The following is a 19,140-nucleotide window of genomic DNA, read 5'->3' on the forward strand; positions in this document are numbered from 1 at the left end:
AATAAAATTAGTGGTGGTATCATTGGGACATTCATGAAACTCTTGGAAGCACCTTTATTAGTGCTTTGATTTGTGCAATAGTAAATCTGGAGGTTAAATTGAGTATTATTATTATTTATACAATATTGGCATGACCTAACCATTTGCATTCAGTATTTCCAATTATTTATTTCTTCCTTAATTCCTGTATATTTTTTGTATTTATATAAATCATGTGTGTGTATTGGTGGGTTAACTCAAAGACAGATATTTAATGTATTTTATGATTATTTTAAATAATATTTTTCATTCTACTACTATTCTTGATTTTGGGTAATGATATATAGAAATACTGATGATTTCTTGTGGGCTTGTTTTATAAATGGTTACTTTTCTGAAGTTATTTATATCTTGAATATCTTTGGCTGATTCTCTTTGGGTTTCTAAAGAAACCATCATATCATTCATACATAGAGAGAATGCAAAGTTAGCAACCTTTTGATCAACAATTCTTTCTTGGATTTTTATTGTAGCTCACTGCTATGGTGACGGCATAGCTTACCGTGAGGAGCAAGTCTTATGCCTGACCAGCAGGCTGCTTGTCCTCCTGTGGAGCTTGCGAGTAAAAGAACGAGGCGGGAGAGCGGGTCATGAAGCAACTCGGATTTATTCAAGCAAGGACTCTGATTATATAGTCTTTGCCAGCTAGCCCAGTGAACCATGGTAACACACACAAACAAACCCGAAGCTATAGTAATGAACACAAGCTGGAACTACAGTGACAAAAACAAACCAGGGGTGGGGCCGTCCCTTCCAGCGCCATTTTGTTCACCCTTCCCTGCACTGGACTCAGTTTACCTAATGTCCGTCAGTGTGGCGTCCCAGATGGTGTGGCGGTCAGCACCCCTTACAACTCCCCCTTTTTGTTTTAGACCTGATGACCTTCACGGGTTTGTACATCTCTCAGCTTGAATTGATTTTCAGTAAGCATCTTCATTGTATCCTTTACAATTCGTAGGGCACATTTGAGACATGCTGGTATGAGACGTATAACAATCAAGATAACAATACCTCCTGACAACAATGGACCTAGCCAATTAAACAATGAGGTGGAATGACCAAAAAGTTGCATCATGTCTGAAACAAAATTTTCAGGTATTAACTTTTTTGTCCCTTGAGTATTTACATCCAATGTCAATTTTTCCAACAGTTTCATTTCACTTGAAACTTTGGCAAGTGTTAAACCATGCAACTGAGCTCTTATTTCTTCCCAATTAAATTCAGTATCATTGTACAATTTGTTCATCATGCAAAAATGACAGTATTTGTAATCATATCTTAAAGCCAATTGTGTTTCTATGGCCTGCAGTTCATCTCCAACAGCTATTACATCATTTTATAACATTAGAATGGCCTGATAGAATTCGTGATCCATCCTCAATTGTTCCCTAAATCCCACTGATACATTATTTGTACAAACACCAAGGATAACCCTTCACCAGTCCTGTAAAGTTGAAATGTCTACTAATGTCCAAAGATCCAATACTGATCCTCGGCCTGGCTCACTGTTAGAAGCAGTAAGATGCAGCTGACTAATTTCATGGCTCAGGTGTTGTAGTTTCTTCTTCTTTCTCTGGCAGAATCCCTGTGATTTCTTCCTGGTGCTGTACGACCCGTAGTCTTTTCACTGGTACCCAGATCTCCTTGTCTCCTGTAAAGATACAAGCATAACCCTTGCCCCAAGTTAGTATGGTATGTGTTCTAGCAGTCAGTCTGAGCTGACCATGTATTTCATGGCAAACGTAAGACTGTACTCATTGAATTTTAAAAATAGATTGTGTAAAGTGCCAATTTTAATTGATCATGTGCCGTGGACCTGGGTCCCACAGCTCCCCCTTTTTGTTTTTGGACATATTGTTTTATGGTGTGGTTCGCACGTTCTACTATGGCTTGTCCTGTGGGGTTATAAGGGATCCCAGTCACATGAGAGATTCTGAATTCTGAAAGGAATTTTTGGAAGGCCGAAGCAGTGTATGCTGGCCCATTGTCAGACTTTAATAGTCGTGGGATGCCATGGGTGGCAAAACATTGAAGCATATGCCTACACACATCCTTAATTGCCTTTCCAATGTGAAGCATACTTCCTACATTTTGGGCACAGTATGGCTGGTCTCCTTCTAAAAGTTAGTCTTTTTCCCTGGACCTGAAATCTCTTTCTCTCCTCTTAGTTGTTTCTACAATCCCTCTTGTAATGTGCTATTTGTTCACATGGAAAGCATCTCATTTTTGGTCTCGTCATTTTCAACTTTAAGCTTAGCAATATGCTCCTTCAGGGTCCTATTCATCATTTCTACCTGGCCTGAATTCTGGGGTCCAAGTACATGTACTCAAGCACCCCTCCCTGTCTCCCTTTAAGCAGATGGGACCCAACATATTTTGGGATAAGGGATGAAGGTCTCGGCTTCTGAAACTGCTTCCTGCTGAGACTGGACATAGAGCTGACCCTGCCTCACAGGGTCCCAACATTGGAGGGGTTAGGTCTTTAACTAGTATGAGGAACTTGACGATTCAGAGGGTGATAGGTGATATTACAATTCTCGAGAAAGGGACATCTTTCCACCAGGTCAGGGAACTTTGTGGAGGGAGGCAACTTACAGAAACTGAAGCACAATTTTTATACCCTAACACAAAGAATCAAACAATTGCTCATGTGGTTTTAGAAAAGAGTGAAGATTTGAGTAACTTTTGGGTACCTTCCAAGTTTCAGCTACAGCCCACAGCACTTTCACAAAGAAAGCTGGTAGCTGGTAAGAGGGGGAAAATCAACTGACCATCCACAAGCCCTGGATACCTGAAACTCAGGTATCTAAGGAGAGAGATCTTATGGAAAAGAAATTTTATTTAGCCACTATGCAAGTTCTCTGCAAAGTACCATAAATCTTCTCACAAATGAATAGATGATAACAAACCAGATTCCTAGGTATTAAAGAATTCCTAAATATAAAACATCTTTGACTCTGTTTGAATTCAGATAGGACTGAAATTTTCCAGTCATGCAGTATCTGTATTATAGCCAGACAACTTGTGGCATATCCTTTCAGATACTGATTTAATGCAGACAACTATACCCAAATTCAAACTTAAACAAAATTATTTGTGGTCCCAAATGCTTTTACCTTAAACAACAAATTTTACTAATCCCAACTTAAAGCCAAATACAGTTATTTGTATTCCCATGGAGTTGAAATAAGCAATGCACATTAACAGGACTCACATACATAAGAGATTTCATTTCAGATCCTTCTTTCTCAAATTTAAAACTTGTCCTGATATAAAAGCCAATTGTTACAATTTTTTAGCAAGTCACATTCATTGTTAATGAATTATATAAGCCAAACAATTTTCTTAGGACTGATGACCATGTCCACATGAAAGGAGCGTTGGCAGTTTTACAAAATAAAAGGAATTGGCATGGATCCCATGCCTGCCAACCCCAAACATATAGGAGGACTGTTCTGAATGGGCAGAACCAGTCTAAATAAATTATTACTCCATTCATTTCTTTCCACACATAGTAATCCATTAACAATTTTAGGTTTAGCATTAAAACAGCAGCTTTTTAGCTGTAACTTTTTTAACAGTCAAAGGTGAAAATACCTGGTTTTCTAAATAACATAACTTTTCCAACATCTTTTAGTTTCAACAAAATTCAGATTACAAATTGCTTTCTCTAACACCATTTCTGGATCATAGAGTAAAATTAAAATCTTGATGGTTCTAACTTTTACTCAAGAAAATTTCACATCTGTGGCCACTTCTTAAAAATGTTTTTGAAAGAAAAAGTTGTGAAACTGCAAGTGGAAGTGAGGGAGACTCTGGAACAAAGTCCAGTGGTGCCTAGTCTCCTCCTTTTCACCTGGGAGTTTCAAAGACTTGTCTCTGAGGTGTCCTTTCTCTTTCTTCAGTAGGTTTCTCAATTTATCAGTTAGCTCTTTAACACTGTCCTGCAAATTCTGCACCATCTGTCTGTTCTTCCATCTCTCTTCTAAGTTTAGATATATGGGTGCTGGCTGCCTTTCTGGGCTATTGTTCCTTGTACTACTCTCTGACTCTGACAGGGCTGTCTGTGAGGATGTGATGAATGTTCTCATTTGCACTGCCTTGCCACCGTCTTCTATGAATACATTCTTCAGCATGTTATATAGAAAGAATGTGTACTGACCCTGACTCAACTTTTGTGAGCTTTGCCCCATTTCAATCTTACTCACGGTTACACCTCGTCTCACTCAAGCTGAATGCCCGTGTCTTCTCCTGTGTCTGCTTCTCAGATCCACTTTCCAGAGGACTCGGTGAGGCAGACAGGCTACCGTTTCCTGTCATGCTCAGGTATCGGCTTTTGACCCTGTCCTGATAGCTCCTGTACACTGTCTAGGCTTCTGGAGAGCCTGACTCACTCGGGGGGGTTACTGAGGTACCTGATTCTCTCAGCTGAGGTTCCTGAGGGACCTGACTTCCCTTGGCTGAGTTTCCTGAGGGACCTGACTTCCCTCGGCTGAGTTTCTTAAGGGACCTGACTTCTCTTGGCTGAGCTTCCTGCTCCTTCCCCCTGCTTGTGGCCCCAGTTTGGGCATCAAAGTTGCTATGGCCCCACGTTGGTGGGCGCCAAGTTGCTATGGCAATGGCATAGCTTACTGAGAGGAGCAAGTCTTATGCCTGACCAGCAGGCTGCTTGTCCTCCTGTGGAGCTTGTGAGTAAAAGAATGAGGTGGGAGAGCAGGTCATGAAGCAACTCCGATTTATTCAAGCAAGAATTCTGCTTATATAGTCTTTGCCAGCTAGCCCAGTGAACCATGGTAACACACACAAACAAACCCAAAGCTATAGTAATGAACACAAGCTGGAACTATAGTGACAAAAACAAACCAGGGGTGGGGCCGTCCCTTCCAGCACCATTTTGTTCACCCTTCCCTGCACTGGACTCAGTTTGCCTGATGTCCATCAGTGTGGCATCCCAGATGGTATGGCAGTCAGCACCCCTTACAGCTCACAATAGCACAATTCTGTCAAATAACAATGATGAGAATGGTCACCTCTGTTTCCCTGCTGTTCTTAATGTGAAAGATGTTACTATCTGTCCATTATTCATAATTATGACCTTAGGATTCAGGAGAATTTATTTTCTTATATTAAGGAAAATTTTTTCATTCCCAGATGTTTTAGTATTTTTAATATAGAAGGGAATCTATATTTCATCAAAGATTTATGTGCATCTCATGATATTATGATTAGATTTTAAATGGTTTATTATAAATTTACCACTAAACCTATGTACAATAAATTAAATTTGCTTTGTAACTATTTACATTTAAATGATTTTTTATTGTTCTATGATTTAATGTATTAATTGCTTCCCTAACATCGAACATCTTTGCACATAATGATAATTTTATACATTTCTCTATTCTACCTACCAGTGCTTTATTTTAAATTTTAGTTGATCATGTTAATGAACATAAATAGTTTCTTATTTTACTTTATTTTGCTTTACTTTTTAGGTTACTTACTTTACTTTAGTTTACTTATTTTACTTATTTTATGGAACTAGGACCATACTTGTACTGTGGAAAGAATTTCACAGAGTGGTGTCTTTTTCACTTCATGAAGTTTTATAACATAGATTCTTCCTTCTCCTTTGCCTTTCACAGTCAATCAATTAACAAATTTTGTTTATTCTCATTCCACGACATATCTTGCACTTGTCCCCTCACTTCTATTGTTTTGACTCCACTGAATTTGAACTTTGTTTTTAACTGAGTGCACTATTGAAATAGCTACCAAAGAGTTTTTATGTCCACTCTTTTCTTTGTAATCCGTGCTTTGTACCTCTATTAGAGTGCTTGTCCTTGTGCCAACATCTGGTCACTTTATGATTCTCCTGGAAAATTTCCAATGGCTGTTCACAGATTGTTGTTAGGCCTTTGTTCTGGGAGAGGGCCAATAACATCTGAGAGTGAAGTCTTGTCCTGCAAGTGAATTGAATTTAAGTGAGGTAGAGCTGTGCAGACTCATCAACCTCACTCTCCCCTCCAGCCATCAAAGTCCAGAAGAAAGTCATAGGTCAAGTTGACTGGCAGTGGCCCTGGATGCAGTGGGAGAAGTTGGTCTTTTTAAGCTAAGATCTTTCCCAGGTCTGTTTCTTTGAGGCAATGCCTATTAAGTAATAGAAGGCTAGGTAAGGCAAAAGATGGTCTGGTTTGTCTTCATAAAAGAATCAGTCTGGGAGGGGAAGTTCTTCAGAGTTTCTGACCAGAACTGAAACAATTGCTATTTACACTCACTCTGAGCCATTGAAACCCAAAGAATGACCAAGTGAGGCTGGTTCTGGGACCCATTATTGTCCAATCAGTGAAAGAGAGATTTGAGTTTAAAGCCATAGTCAAGTAATTCCATTTGAATCACAATGGATTTTCCAGTACTATATTTTAAGAAATCATAAATGAAAACTATATGAGACAAAAGAGTTAATTGTCTCAGGTTTTTTGGGAAAAACACAACAAAACCAACCAATGATATGATGAATAAATGATGAAGAAAAAATCTAGCCTCTAAGCCTCCAAATACAATTCCTTGTGAAGTATAAGTGATCAAAATTTTGAACAGCACCCACATGTAAGGGTCTGATTCCCCATATGAACAGAGAGAGAGAGGAACACTAATTACTATTAAATGTAGTTCAAGCTCCTTTCCTGAAAGTCAAAGACTTCCCCAATCCATTTCCACATTTTCAAGCTTGTCCAGGGCCTTTCCAACCTTATTTCACATCACTCCCCATAATATATTTAGTGCTCCAGAAAAACTGCCTGATTCAAAACACGTTCCCTAACCTTATTATCCCTCCACAGTTTTATTTCCCTGAGCATGGGCACTGTGGAAGCACAAAGGAAAAGAGGACTTTGGGACAGAGAACCTTGAGCAAGTCCCTTCACCTTTGTAGGCCTCAGTTTCTTCAACTATTAATGAGGGAGTTGGACCATCTGACCAGAAAGTCCCTGCCAGCTCTTTCATCTTATGACTTCCATGTATCTTATGTAAACATCTGACAACATTTCCTTCACATAGTATTGGCTCTTCCTATTACAAAGAATGTATTCAAGAAGATTATTAATGTCTTTTTTTTGCTCTAACATCTCATGATCTTTTCTTTTTCTCACTTAATAAAGAGGTTGGGTCTGCCAAGTGCCAGAGCAGCAACGAAACAGTTTGATCACTGGTCAAACAGTCATGTCAGCATAAGAAAGCAAGCAACCTAATTATTTGGTTATGATGTTCACATTCACACAACTCCGCTTTCCCCCTTCCAAAAGCCATACTTTAGTTATATTACTGGGTTTTTACATTTCATGTAGTTGTCTAAGGGGACAAGTAAAAGATCTGGTCCTGTCCATGGTGCTGATGGACAGCTAAACATTTAGAAGCTTATGGATTATTCCTTAGAAATCTCCCTAGAGGTTCATCTCATTTGAAGGAACTGTCACACTTCTTGGTTTTTCCATGTCTATACTCCAGCAGCCCTATAATTTGTAACATCCTTGGCGTTTATTCTATAAAAGGCCACTGAAAATTGTGTGATGCAATAATTCTGACACTTTTTTTCTTTTAATAAATCCCACTGCTCCTCTGCCCCTGAAAACATCATCCTCAGTTCTCCTTTTTGGATTTAGCCCAATCCTGTTCCCTTGTGGGTATCCTCCCAGATGTAATGCCCAACCTGTCTATTGGGTACTTTAGGGTAAATATCAGAGAGATTTTGAAACTGTAGGATGTTTTTGAGGATGTTAAGCCCTAAATTCCATCTTCCGTTCTGGAGTGCAGGTAAGTGAGAGGCCCATAGAATCATACCATAACATTCCTTTTTTCAGGTTTGTAATTGAGGGGTTCAAGGCAGTACCTATAAGAGGCATAGAGGCAAGTATGTGCTAGTTAATATTTAACAGCTGGATGTCCAGGTACTTTTAAATATAATCTAGATTATTATCTTTCTCCTATCACTTTCTTAAATTTAAACATCAGAACAATAAATCTAATCCTTTTTTTTTGAAACATTTCCTACATTTGATTTCCAAAGTGTTCTCACAATGAAAATTGAACAATTGACTCTCTTGAGCCAGTATGAGCTGCTTCCTGTCACCACTGCAAGATGTCACAGGTGAGGGCAATAAGGGATAAAGTGTCTTTGATGGGAGTGAGGATGAAGATTAGAAGAAAAAGATGAATAGTAATGTGTCTAATGTCAGTTGCATATGGGAACCAAAGCTTGCAGTGAACAAACATAGAACCATATTTATGAAATGGAGGGAGAATGTGGGGTTAGAGAATATGGAGACACACAGGTCACACAGAACAAACTTTCCTTCCTACAGAGGAGCATGCAGTTCATAGACATCACATACAATTCATACCAGCTCAAGTCGGTTCTCTATCTCTTTCTGTCAGTCTCATTTCTTCACATTCTCCATCTTCTCCCCACTTTCTTCCCTTCTCTGTGGTGAAGCTTCTTCCTCTTCTCTGCCTCTCCTAATCCACATTTTCTGTATTGCCCTCTGTTCCTTCCTCTCATTGATGTCATTAACCTGATATAACATTACTTCCCAATTAATTCTGTTAGTTCTCTTATTAGTGTTCCTATGGTCCTTTCAGATTAGATTTCAGAATCCTCTCAATTCTATCTTCCCTCACCTCACTTCATTCATGGTATTAGCATACAAATGCACACCATTTTTATTTGTCTCATGGAATATTTCCATTTTCTTTTTTTTTCTGAGAGTCAAGTGAGAGATAGGGTGGAGGTTTGGTTAGCATCTCATGACATCTGTGACCCTCATGCTACCTTATCCTGCTCTGTGTCTCTCACTATCTGGAACCTATACTCAAAGTGTGCATGTTAGCAGGGGGGCCTTCTCCAAAGAGCAGCTCAAAGGAGGACCTTCTAGGAAACCTTCCCTGATTCTCCCCCAGCTTCTACCTCCTTAATTTCTTTCAAATCTATCTACTTCTCTTCATTCACACTGCCATCACCCTAGCTAGGTTCCTCATCACTGTTCACCTGAACTACCAAAATTACTTCCCAGTTGATCTCCCTGCTTCCTGTCTCTATGGCAATTCTAAAATTGTTTGGTATGCAAGAAAAACCACTGAGGCAGAGCTTTGAACCAATGCCACTTTATTAAAGGGTTCATCACCTCCTCTAATGAAACAGATCTCAGATCTTCCTCATGGCATGAGATGTCCACTTCCTCTAGGGCTTCAGTTTTATGGTGCTTGATACCTAGGCAATACAGACAGAGCAGATCAAAAATGCAGTCTTATTGGTGGATAGACCTTGTTCTTGACCATCTAGGAGGTTCTACACAAAATCCAGAATCCCATTGGTTGACAGAGGCTAGTGAGCAGACCTTAACAGACCTATCTTCACCTTTCAGGAAGTCTTACCAAGCTGATGATCACATCCATGACCTGGACTGATAAACAGATGTCAAAACAACTACATGGGCCAATGGGCCAGTAGAAAGGCAGGCTACAAGTTGGCAACTAGTATCATTCATTGCTAAGTGCTCAAGTTCATCTCCCCCTGTTGGGCAGTACAGGGATAATAAAGAGTGGATGGGCAATAAAATAGCTGGAGGGCCTTTCCATGTAATTTAGTCACCTCCACCATGCTGGGCTTGGTCACCATAACAAGGAAAAAACAAGGGTGGAGGTCCTCTAGTTAGCTTCCTATGATTAACCAATTGAGCTTGCAATCTACAGTTCAAAGCTCTGAGGTCTAATGTGCAGAACTTATAATCACTACCCCTAAGGAATCATATCAAACTGATTAATACTAAATGGAATAAAATGGGGGTCGAGTAAAATAGAGGCCCTATTAACCACCTACCACATCTTCCTTTTCTTCAATGAATCCTTCAAAACAGTAGGTGAAAATAACCTACCTAAAGTCCAGTTTAAACTATGTCACTCTGCTGCTTAAAATCTTTCAGGGGCCTCCAGTTACTTTTAGGTTACCCCATGTAACCCCATAGCCTGACAGCTAAGGTACAATCTGACACCAGTCTGCCTTTTTAGCCTAATTTCATAATATGTATAGTCACACATGCTTTACATTTTAGGCAAAGTACCTTAGTAGCTGTTCCTTGAGCTCAATTTGATGTTTCCAGTCCTGTCTCAAAACTTCCACACAAGCTTTTCACATCCCATCCCTGAAATGCATTATTCTATGATGCTCCCCCACCTCCTGCCCTAAGCTACAAGATTCTTCCTTAAGGCTTAGCTCAGGTAACATCACCTCCGTATAGTTTTCCTTGAACCCCTTAGAACTCTCCTTTCAAATATTCACAGAGCACTTTTTTGGATTTCTCCTTTGTCCCCTCTACTCCCTGTCTTATTATACTTATCTCTGTACATTTCCTATCCCTTATTTCAAGTAAACTGCTTGAAGGCAGGGACTATTTTATTTCTGTCTTTCTGTCACCAATCATTAGTGCAATGGCTTGCATATTGCAAAGGCTTAATCAATATTATTTCAGTTTAAATAACCATGCTGGACTCAGATCATACTTCCACTGTGCATCTCCTCACTACTTTTTTCCTTTCGTTAATATAGAAATTTCTGTTTCTTGGACCTACTTGCTTACATTATACTTAGTGACCTTGATCTTAGAAAGCCCTAGAGAACCAATAATGAATGATAGGTCAAAACTTTTATTGCTCCAGTAAATCTTGACCCTTAGCATTTATAGGGACAAGGCTTGTATGTGTATGTGTGTGTGTGTGTGTGTGTGTGTGTGTGTTTAATGGTGCGTTTTCTCCCTAGGTATGTTAGAAAAGATGCTATGGAAGCAGGGAATCTCACTAGTGTGACTGAGTTTGTCCTCTTGGGACTCTCACAGGCTCAGGAGCTGCAGGGTTTTTTATTTCTTGTGTTCCTGATTGTCTACATAACAACTATGATGGGCAACCTCCTCATTATAACTATAGTGACCTCTGACACTCGACTCCAAACTCCCATGTATTTTCTTCTCCGTAATCTGGCTGTTATAGACTTCTTGTTTTCATCTGTCACCACTCCCAGAATGCTGGTTGATTTCCTGTCTGAGGTCAAAACCATCTCCTACCAGGGCTGCATGACTCAGATCTTCTTCTTCCATTTCCTAGGGGGTGCTACAGTCTTCTTCCTCTCTGTGATGGCATTTGACCGCTACATTGCCATCTCCCGGCCCCTCCATTATGTCACCATCATGAACCCTCAGATGTGTTTTGGGCTGGTAGTGGCTGCCTGGGTAGGAGGCTTTGTCCACTCCATTGTCCAGCTTGTCCTCCTGCTCCCCTTGCCTTTCTGTGGCCCCAACCTCCTGGATAACTTTTATTGTGATGTCCCTCAAGTCTTGAGACTTGCCTGTACAGATACCTCTTTCCTGGAGCTCCTCATGATTACCAACAGTGGGATGCTGGTTCTTATTTGGTTCCTCATCCTCCTGGCTTCCTACACTGTCATCTTGGTGATGCTGAGATTTCACTCAGGGGAGGCAAGGCGCAAAGCCTCTTCCACTTGTACCACCCACATCATTGTGGTGTCCTTGATATTTGTGCCATGTATTTACATCTATGCTCGTCCTTTCACCTCCTTTCCCATGGACAAGGCTGTCTCTATCAGCTATACAGTCATCACTCCCATGCTTAACCCCATGATTTATACCCTCAGGAATCAGGAGATGCAGTCTGCCATAAAAAGGTTAAGTACACACTTACTGATTTGTAGAAGGGAGTGAACTTTGTCTAGGCTGATGGTGGACAAGTCATTACCTCTTCCGTAGCTTCAATCTCTCCTTCCATAAAATTGGGAGTTATATTTTCCATATGCATTCACTATAGATCGTGGGGATGTTGTGAGAATGCAGGCTTTGCACTTGACAATCATAACAGTGCAAAGGGTGACATTTTCCTACACACAGAGCTACACAACAATAATTGTAAACAATCCCCTCATTATGGTCATGTTGTTTTTGTCTAGAACTTTTCAGTTGTGTCAGACTCTTTGTGACCCCATTTGGGGTTTTCTTGGCAGAAATACTGGAGTTGTTTGCCATTTCCTTCTCCGCTTTATTTTACAGATGAGTAAACTGAAGCAAACAGGGATAAGTGACTTGCCAGGGTCATGCAGCTAATAAGATGTCTGAGGCCAGATTTGAACTCAAGAAAATGAGTCTTCCTGACTCCAGGACTGGACCTTTGTCCACTATATCACTTAGCTGCCCTCATTATGATTATAGGGACTTCTGAAATCCTGCTCCATCATTTGGCTGCTATACACTTATGCTGCTCATTAGTCACTACCCTAAAATGCTGATTGACTTTTTGTCTGAAGACAAGACCATCTCTTCCCAGATTTCACAAGTCATATACGATCACTGATGTAGAACTAGAAGGAACCTCAGAGGCCAATGAGTCCAACTTTCTCATTTTATATATGAGATAACTGAGACTGAGAGAGGTTGACTGACTTGCCCAGGGTCGCACAACATCTTCCTGGCTCCAACTCCAGCACTATATTATGTCACCTAATTGCCTCAATGGGTTACATGGTCCAAACCTTCTTTTCCTATGACCTAGGGAAGTTGTCTCTATTTATGGGACAATAGCTGTGATGAGTGGTACTGTGACATATACAATAGGCATATAATTGAATCCAGATACACTCTCTTCCCCATTTTTCCTAGATGGTCAGCCTACGGACCCATTTCATAATGACGCTAATCATTTTCTGCAGATGTTGGGAGAGTTGCTTGTTATTTTTCCATTTATCTCTCTATCACTCAGTGGATTTTCTGAGAGGAGGATAAGAGGCTTGATGTGCAATGGTAAGAGCATGGGTTACACATGGAAATTGAGGCACATGAATCTGTTTGATATGCCCAAAGATAGCTCAACGACTGATCAAGGAGCACAGCAGCAGGGCCATCTCCATAAGTGTAATCTGCCCATTTTCTTCCTTTCACTTTGCTTCTGTATTTGGAAAATCCACTTCATTCCTTGCTGGTGATGGAGTCATCATCAGATAGGAAAAGTGCCAGAGGACACTTATCAATCCTAAGTACAAAGGGAGTTCAGAGGAGGGAGAAATCTTTAGGGGGTGGAGTAGCATAGGAAGTCACAGAGCAAGTGGGACTTGAACTTGCTCTTGAAAGATCCATATCAGCTGAGTATAGAATTTAGGGCATTCTAGGTGCAAAGAAAGGAAGAAGCACATTTAGAGGAAAATAGTGTATATTTTAGAGACTGCATATAGTTAACTAACTCTAGCAGAGAAATTGAGTAGGAAGGCTCTAGGTGCTCAGGTTAGGGCAAGATAGTGGCAAGAGAATAACTTGAGAAACTTAAAAGTTATTTTTTCAATCCAAGTCACATGGCTTGCTATTGGCTTAGCTAGAACCCAGGTCGCATATTTGATCTGCCTTTTCCAGTCTTTTGTTCTTTATACTAGGTAACCTGGTAATTTGAAAATACTTTGTAAAACGCAAAACATTTGCAAGTTGGAGCACACACCACCCCTGTGGTGGTGAATGTGGACCTTTAATATGATGTGGTCCTAAACTTTATTTCACTTGATGATGGAGAAACCTCTCAGCAAAAGTCGTATTGGATTCATGGTAAAATTTTAATAGAGAAATAATTAATTTCTTTCTTTTGATCCAGATTGTGATTTATTCAATATCATGAACTCCCAATGAGGAAACTCCCTCTGTCAATGCAGATTAGACCCACCTCTAAAACTTATAGTCTTAAAAAGTTTCCTAGGGACACCGAGAAAGTAAGTGATTTGCCCATCATGACTATGCCAGTATGTATCAGAGACAAGACTTGAACTCAGGTCTTTCCAATTCCAAAGCTGGTCCTTTGTACATTTTGCCATGGGACCTATCGCATATATGTAACAAAAAGACACATTTCTATAAAATTTTATGGTTTAAAAGTGATTTCCTAAAAGCGATCCTCTGAGTATAAATATTATTGTCCCCATTTCCCAGATGAAGGAATAATGCCAAATAACATCTGAGACAGGATGTGAATCCAGGTCTCTTGAATCTAAATCCAATATTCATCCCACTACCCATCATCATTTTATAGAGCACTTTATTGGTACAAATTATCATGTGTGTCTACACATATATATGTATGTATATGTGTATGCACACACATATACACATACACACATACATACATATTTATAGTCCCTTTTGAATGGTTGTGTAAGATATGTAAAATAAGCAATTCTATCCTGATTTCGCAGATGAAGAAATTCGTACTCAGGCTGGTTAATTGCCACTCACAATTTACTATCAGCAACACTGAAATATGAAATTAGGGTCCTGGGATCTAGAGTAGAAGGGTCTTAAGGTTTCGAGGAGGAAAGGACTTTAGAGTTTATCCAGCCCAGTCTTCTTGTTTTATAGAAGAAGAAGCAGGGGTCAAGAGAGATGAAGTGAATGGCTCAAAGACACACAGCCAGTTAGTAACTGGAATTGGGTTGGAAACTAGGTCCTCTGACTCCAAATACAGGATTCTTTCTACTATACTACTTTCTACTATACTACACTGTTCTAAAGTATTTCAGAGGTCATATAGTCAAACACTTATTTTCCTTCTACAACACCTCCAACCAGCCTTGGCTTGAAGAGATCCAGTAATGGAAACTCACTAGTCCCTGTGTCAACTCATTCCCTTTTTGGAGGATCTAACCACGAGGAAGTCCTCTTTTAGACTGAGCCTCTCTGTAAATTCTATAAATTTGTTCTAATTTTGCACTTTGAAGCCAATTAGGGTGAGTCTAATCCCTTTCTACATGACAGGCTTTCAAGACTAAACATTTCAAGTTCAACCAGTTCTCTTATCCAATTGTTAACCAGTCTCCTCATCAGTGTTATGACCACTCCTAAGATCAAGATTCTTCCCTAAAATGTATCTTCTAGAACTAAACATAATACTCCAGATATAGTCAGAACAATTGATCATCTCCCTCTTTATACATTTTCACATGCTATTAATATTATTATATGTATTATTACATAATCATATATTCACACACTATGTGCATTTTAATGTGACCCCACAATTTTAGTATTTTTTTTGGCAGCCATGTCAAACTGATGACTGAGGTTCTAGTTCAATGAATCCCCAAGATCTTCCCTAGCTGATACATGTACCACTGACATTTTAATTTCAAGTACAGAATTTTAGCATTATCTCTATAAAATTTCACTCATCCCTCCTTGGCCAAAAATTAAGCACTAGTAAGTACTTAATAGTAACTAAAGAAAATTCTTTTTTAAACTTAAGTTTATGTCATCTTGTCTTTGTGTCATCTTATGTCTTTGGAGAATGTGGAAAAGAATGATAACATTCATTCTTTTCCTAGGAAAAATTCTATATTTCCTGATGCTCTCCCCTATATTATTTATTACTCATGGAGCACCTATCTTCTGCCCCTCTGGAACTGACATGCTATTTGGGGTGGATGTGGAGGGGTAATATTACACACATGAGATACAACCAAGGAATAAAGTGGCCAAATCCAAGAATAAAACATATACCATATTTGGTCTCCTGGGTGGCTACTTGAGGAATCTTTCTTCCTGTCAAAGGATATGAACAAATTGTTTTACAAAGAAGAAATCAAAAGCATCAACAACAATATGAAAAATATTTCAAATCTATAATCTTGATAGAAATGCACATTTAAATGTCTCAGAGGTTTCACTTCATATTCAGCAATTTGAGAAAGATAATAAAAAATGAAAATAGTCAATATTGGAGAGGTACCTGGAAGACAGGCACACTGGTGCACTGTTGATAGAGCTGTGAATATGTCCAAGAATATGGAAAATAATTTGAAATCATGCAAACAATTCACTACACTCTTTGTGCCCTCAACAACAGAGTTCTCACTACAATATTCAAGTATAAAGAAGGTTGTTATGTGGAAGACAAAACAAACTGGTTCCATTTGGTCTCTGAGGACAGAATTGGGAGCAGTGGGTGGAAGGTGCTTCGTAACAATCAGAAATACCCCAGAGTGGAATGAGCTGCCTTGGAAATTTATGGATTTTCCCTCACTGAAGGTCTTAAATAGCTACTTGTGACATATGTTATAGCGAAGATTCTTTTCAGGTATGGATTGGACTACATGGCCATTGAGGCTTCTTCTAAATTCTGTTTCAGGGAAGTTGACCGATCATAACCCCTTCAGTTTCTCTCAGAAATTTTATCTATTGTATAGATTCATTTATAGTTGCTTGGAAAATCAACACAACATCTTGGGAATTTTAAGACTAGCAATAAAGAGGGGTACAATAATTTCAGATAATTCTTTATGCACCCAAAGTAATATATAAACTCTAAGCAAAGGCTAAAGGTGATGCTGCAATAAAAATGAAAATAACTTCTTTATTCCATGATTTTGGTGCTTTGGGTCTTCCTGTAGTATTTTATAGCTAAATCTAAATGGTTTGAACATCCATTTGATAAATGCTTATGCATTGGAAAGGATAGCCATCAACAGAAGGACTGGCCAGAACCTAATTTCTTTACTGGTAGACAAATACTAGGATGATTTGGATAGTGTAGAGCTGAGATGAAATGTAAAAATGTCAATTAGCAGTCCTGCAAACTGCTTTATATTCTAATGAGGTTGGAGTATATCTCTAAAAAAAATTGCAGTGGTTATTATGTTTTTATTAAATCCTGTTTTGAGTTTGCTTTTGCCAAATTTTCCCTTGTGAGTGTCCTCTGTTTAGCATTCTTTTTGTGTGTGGGAATAAATTATGTACTGTATTCATATTGTCTGCAGAATATATTTTTCTGGTCCTCCTTTTTAGACAAGCCTTATAGGTGAATCACAAGTAAAATTGTTCCCAGGGTTGAAGACTTAATGAGTTAAAAAATGTGGGAAATGGGAACATAGTCTCTCTCATTAGAGGCAGGCTCCTCTAGGACTGAACCTGGTCCAACTGCATGTCTGGCTACAGAATAGAGAGTGGGCACAGTCCTTTCATCCCCTTTGGCACACTAGCAATGGATCTCCAAGATTAGACTTTACCAAATGATGCAAGGTCTCAGCCCTTCCAAATCTCATTGTAATCCCCAACAATGCAAATTATATCTCAAAGGCTTTGGCAGTATGCAGATATTCTGCTATTAGAAGGCTCCATAGTTATATCAAAAGCTAACCTCAAATCCAGCAGTCTTCAAGTTCTATTGCTGCCTCCAAAAAGTAGGACTCAATGATATAACTCTATTATATTTGGGCATATGTATTTATTGAAAAGAATGGGTTCCTGTGTAGAGGAGGAAGGAATACCCTCTTAGATAAAAGCAAAGACCATATGAAAAGGTTAGGGTCTACATTCCCAATGCTATTCACTCTAACTCTCACTCCTTGGTGTGTGTTCATCCTTCGTTGCTGAAGAAGACCATACCATCAGGGAAATAATGACATGACTTGCACTTGGCTTTGTTTTGAGTGAGGGAGGGCTATACAGGTCACCAGCCTCACTTCTTCTCCAGAGCCATCTGAATCCAGTGACCAGGTATTCATCAGGATGACTGGAGATGACCCAGGATGAGGCAATTGGGGTTAAGGGACTTGCCCAAGATCATACAGCTAGTGAGTGTCAAGTGTCTGAGGTGAGATTTGAACTCAGGTCCTCCTGACTCCTGCACTGGTGCTGTATCCACTGCACCACCTAACTGCCCCAACTCTCACTCCTACATCTGAAAGGAAATGCTAAGGAAGAAAGGGAAACAGCATTCATGGTTGAATACATGTCTGTGAGGTTTCCTTTATGTTAACAAACCCACAATTCCATATCTACTGGGGATGTAGGTCTCTCCTAATAGATGCCATTGTCCTTCCCTGAGTCTTCTAGGAAGCTTAGATTTCTCCAGTTCTCTTTGCCTTGATGAGTAATAAACTCATCTTCTAAACTAATAATAATATTGGGTTGTTATTACACCTTCATTAGATAAATTAAGGGAAATGGTAGCAATGAGCTTTAAAAGGTTACAAGCTTAGAAGGTCAAGTTACAAACATTGTCCAGTATATTCTAGTCCCTTTAATTTATCTTTTTAATTGGTCTCTTTTCTTTCACTACCCAATAAACCAAAAGAGTCAGGTTTGCTTTCTCTAGTCAATCTCATTAATTAATTAATAGCCCTAAACCATTTTTCTTAAGATTACTTTGTGGATGGAAGACTTTGGCAGATATGCAGGCAGCCATTGGAAGGAGAAATAGGCAACTCTGACCTTGAAAATGCTAGTTGGTCTGTCTCTCTCATGAAAAGTTCCCCAAGCCAAATTGACATCTGCCTAAGAGCCCAGGAAAGGCAACCATTTGCACAAATGGATATTATACAACTGTCTGGGTCTCAATGCCAATCCAGCTGCCAAGGATCAACAGAGTAACAGATGGTCAGGAGTAGTGCCTGCATTTGAGAATTGCGTGCAGTGTCACAGCGCCCTGACCATGTAAATTCAGTTGAATATCACAGAATTTAAAAGTTGGAAGGGACTTCAGTATCTATTATTCAAACTCTTACAGGTCCAACCTGGGACTTACTCTTTGTACTGACTTACTCACCCAACCTACATTCATTCTGGCAGATCTGGGATTCCCAGAGAAGGTCCAGATCCATGCCACCACATCTCACAACTCTCAGGGTTCTAATAGTAATTCTGATGTGAGAAAGGATATACTACCACTACTCACTACTGTAGATTCTTAACCCCCACTGGTGGGCTTTCATTTTACATGAAGTCAGTCACTGTGATGCCATTAACTCATAAACATAAGGCATTAAGGAATAACCATAAGACTGCTCTTCAGAAAACAAAAGCAAGCAAAAATGTCTTTACTGGATAAAAGGCAAAAATAGGAATAATCAAACATCACAATCTACCCACAATCAGTCAGTCAATAAACATTTATTAAGCACCTACTAGGTGCTAGGGACTGGGTATACAAAAAAAAGCAAAAGACAATCCTTGTTCTCAGAGTTCCCAGGCTAATGTGGGAGAAAACATGCAAATAACTATATACAAACGAACTCTA

At 39.4% G+C, this 19,140-nt stretch overlaps 1 protein-coding gene and 1 long non-coding RNA gene across 2 annotated transcripts; one reads left to right on the forward strand and one right to left on the reverse strand.

Moving 5' to 3' along the window:
• Positions 1–627: 627 nt before the first annotated feature.
• LOC140528725 (uncharacterized) lies at positions 628–4,953 on the reverse strand. Its single transcript, XR_011975282.1, has 2 exons — positions 4,248–4,953; positions 628–1,690 (listed from the first exon to the last, which is right to left on the reverse strand). It is a non-coding gene; the product is annotated as an uncharacterized lncRNA (long non-coding RNA).
• A 5,915-nt stretch (positions 4,954–10,868) lies between these two features.
• LOC140524048 (olfactory receptor 4D1-like) lies at positions 10,869–11,804 on the forward strand. Its single transcript, XM_072638562.1, has one exon. The coding sequence runs from the start codon at positions 10,869–10,871 to the stop codon at positions 11,802–11,804; it is 936 nt and encodes a 311-aa protein (XP_072494663.1).
• Positions 11,805–19,140: the final 7,336 nt, after the last annotated feature.

The sequence above is a fragment of the Notamacropus eugenii genome, chromosome 2, assembly GCF_028372415.1.
Source record: "Notamacropus eugenii isolate mMacEug1 chromosome 2, mMacEug1.pri_v2, whole genome shotgun sequence".
Taxonomy (NCBI): Eukaryota; Metazoa; Chordata; class Mammalia; order Diprotodontia; family Macropodidae; genus Notamacropus; species Notamacropus eugenii.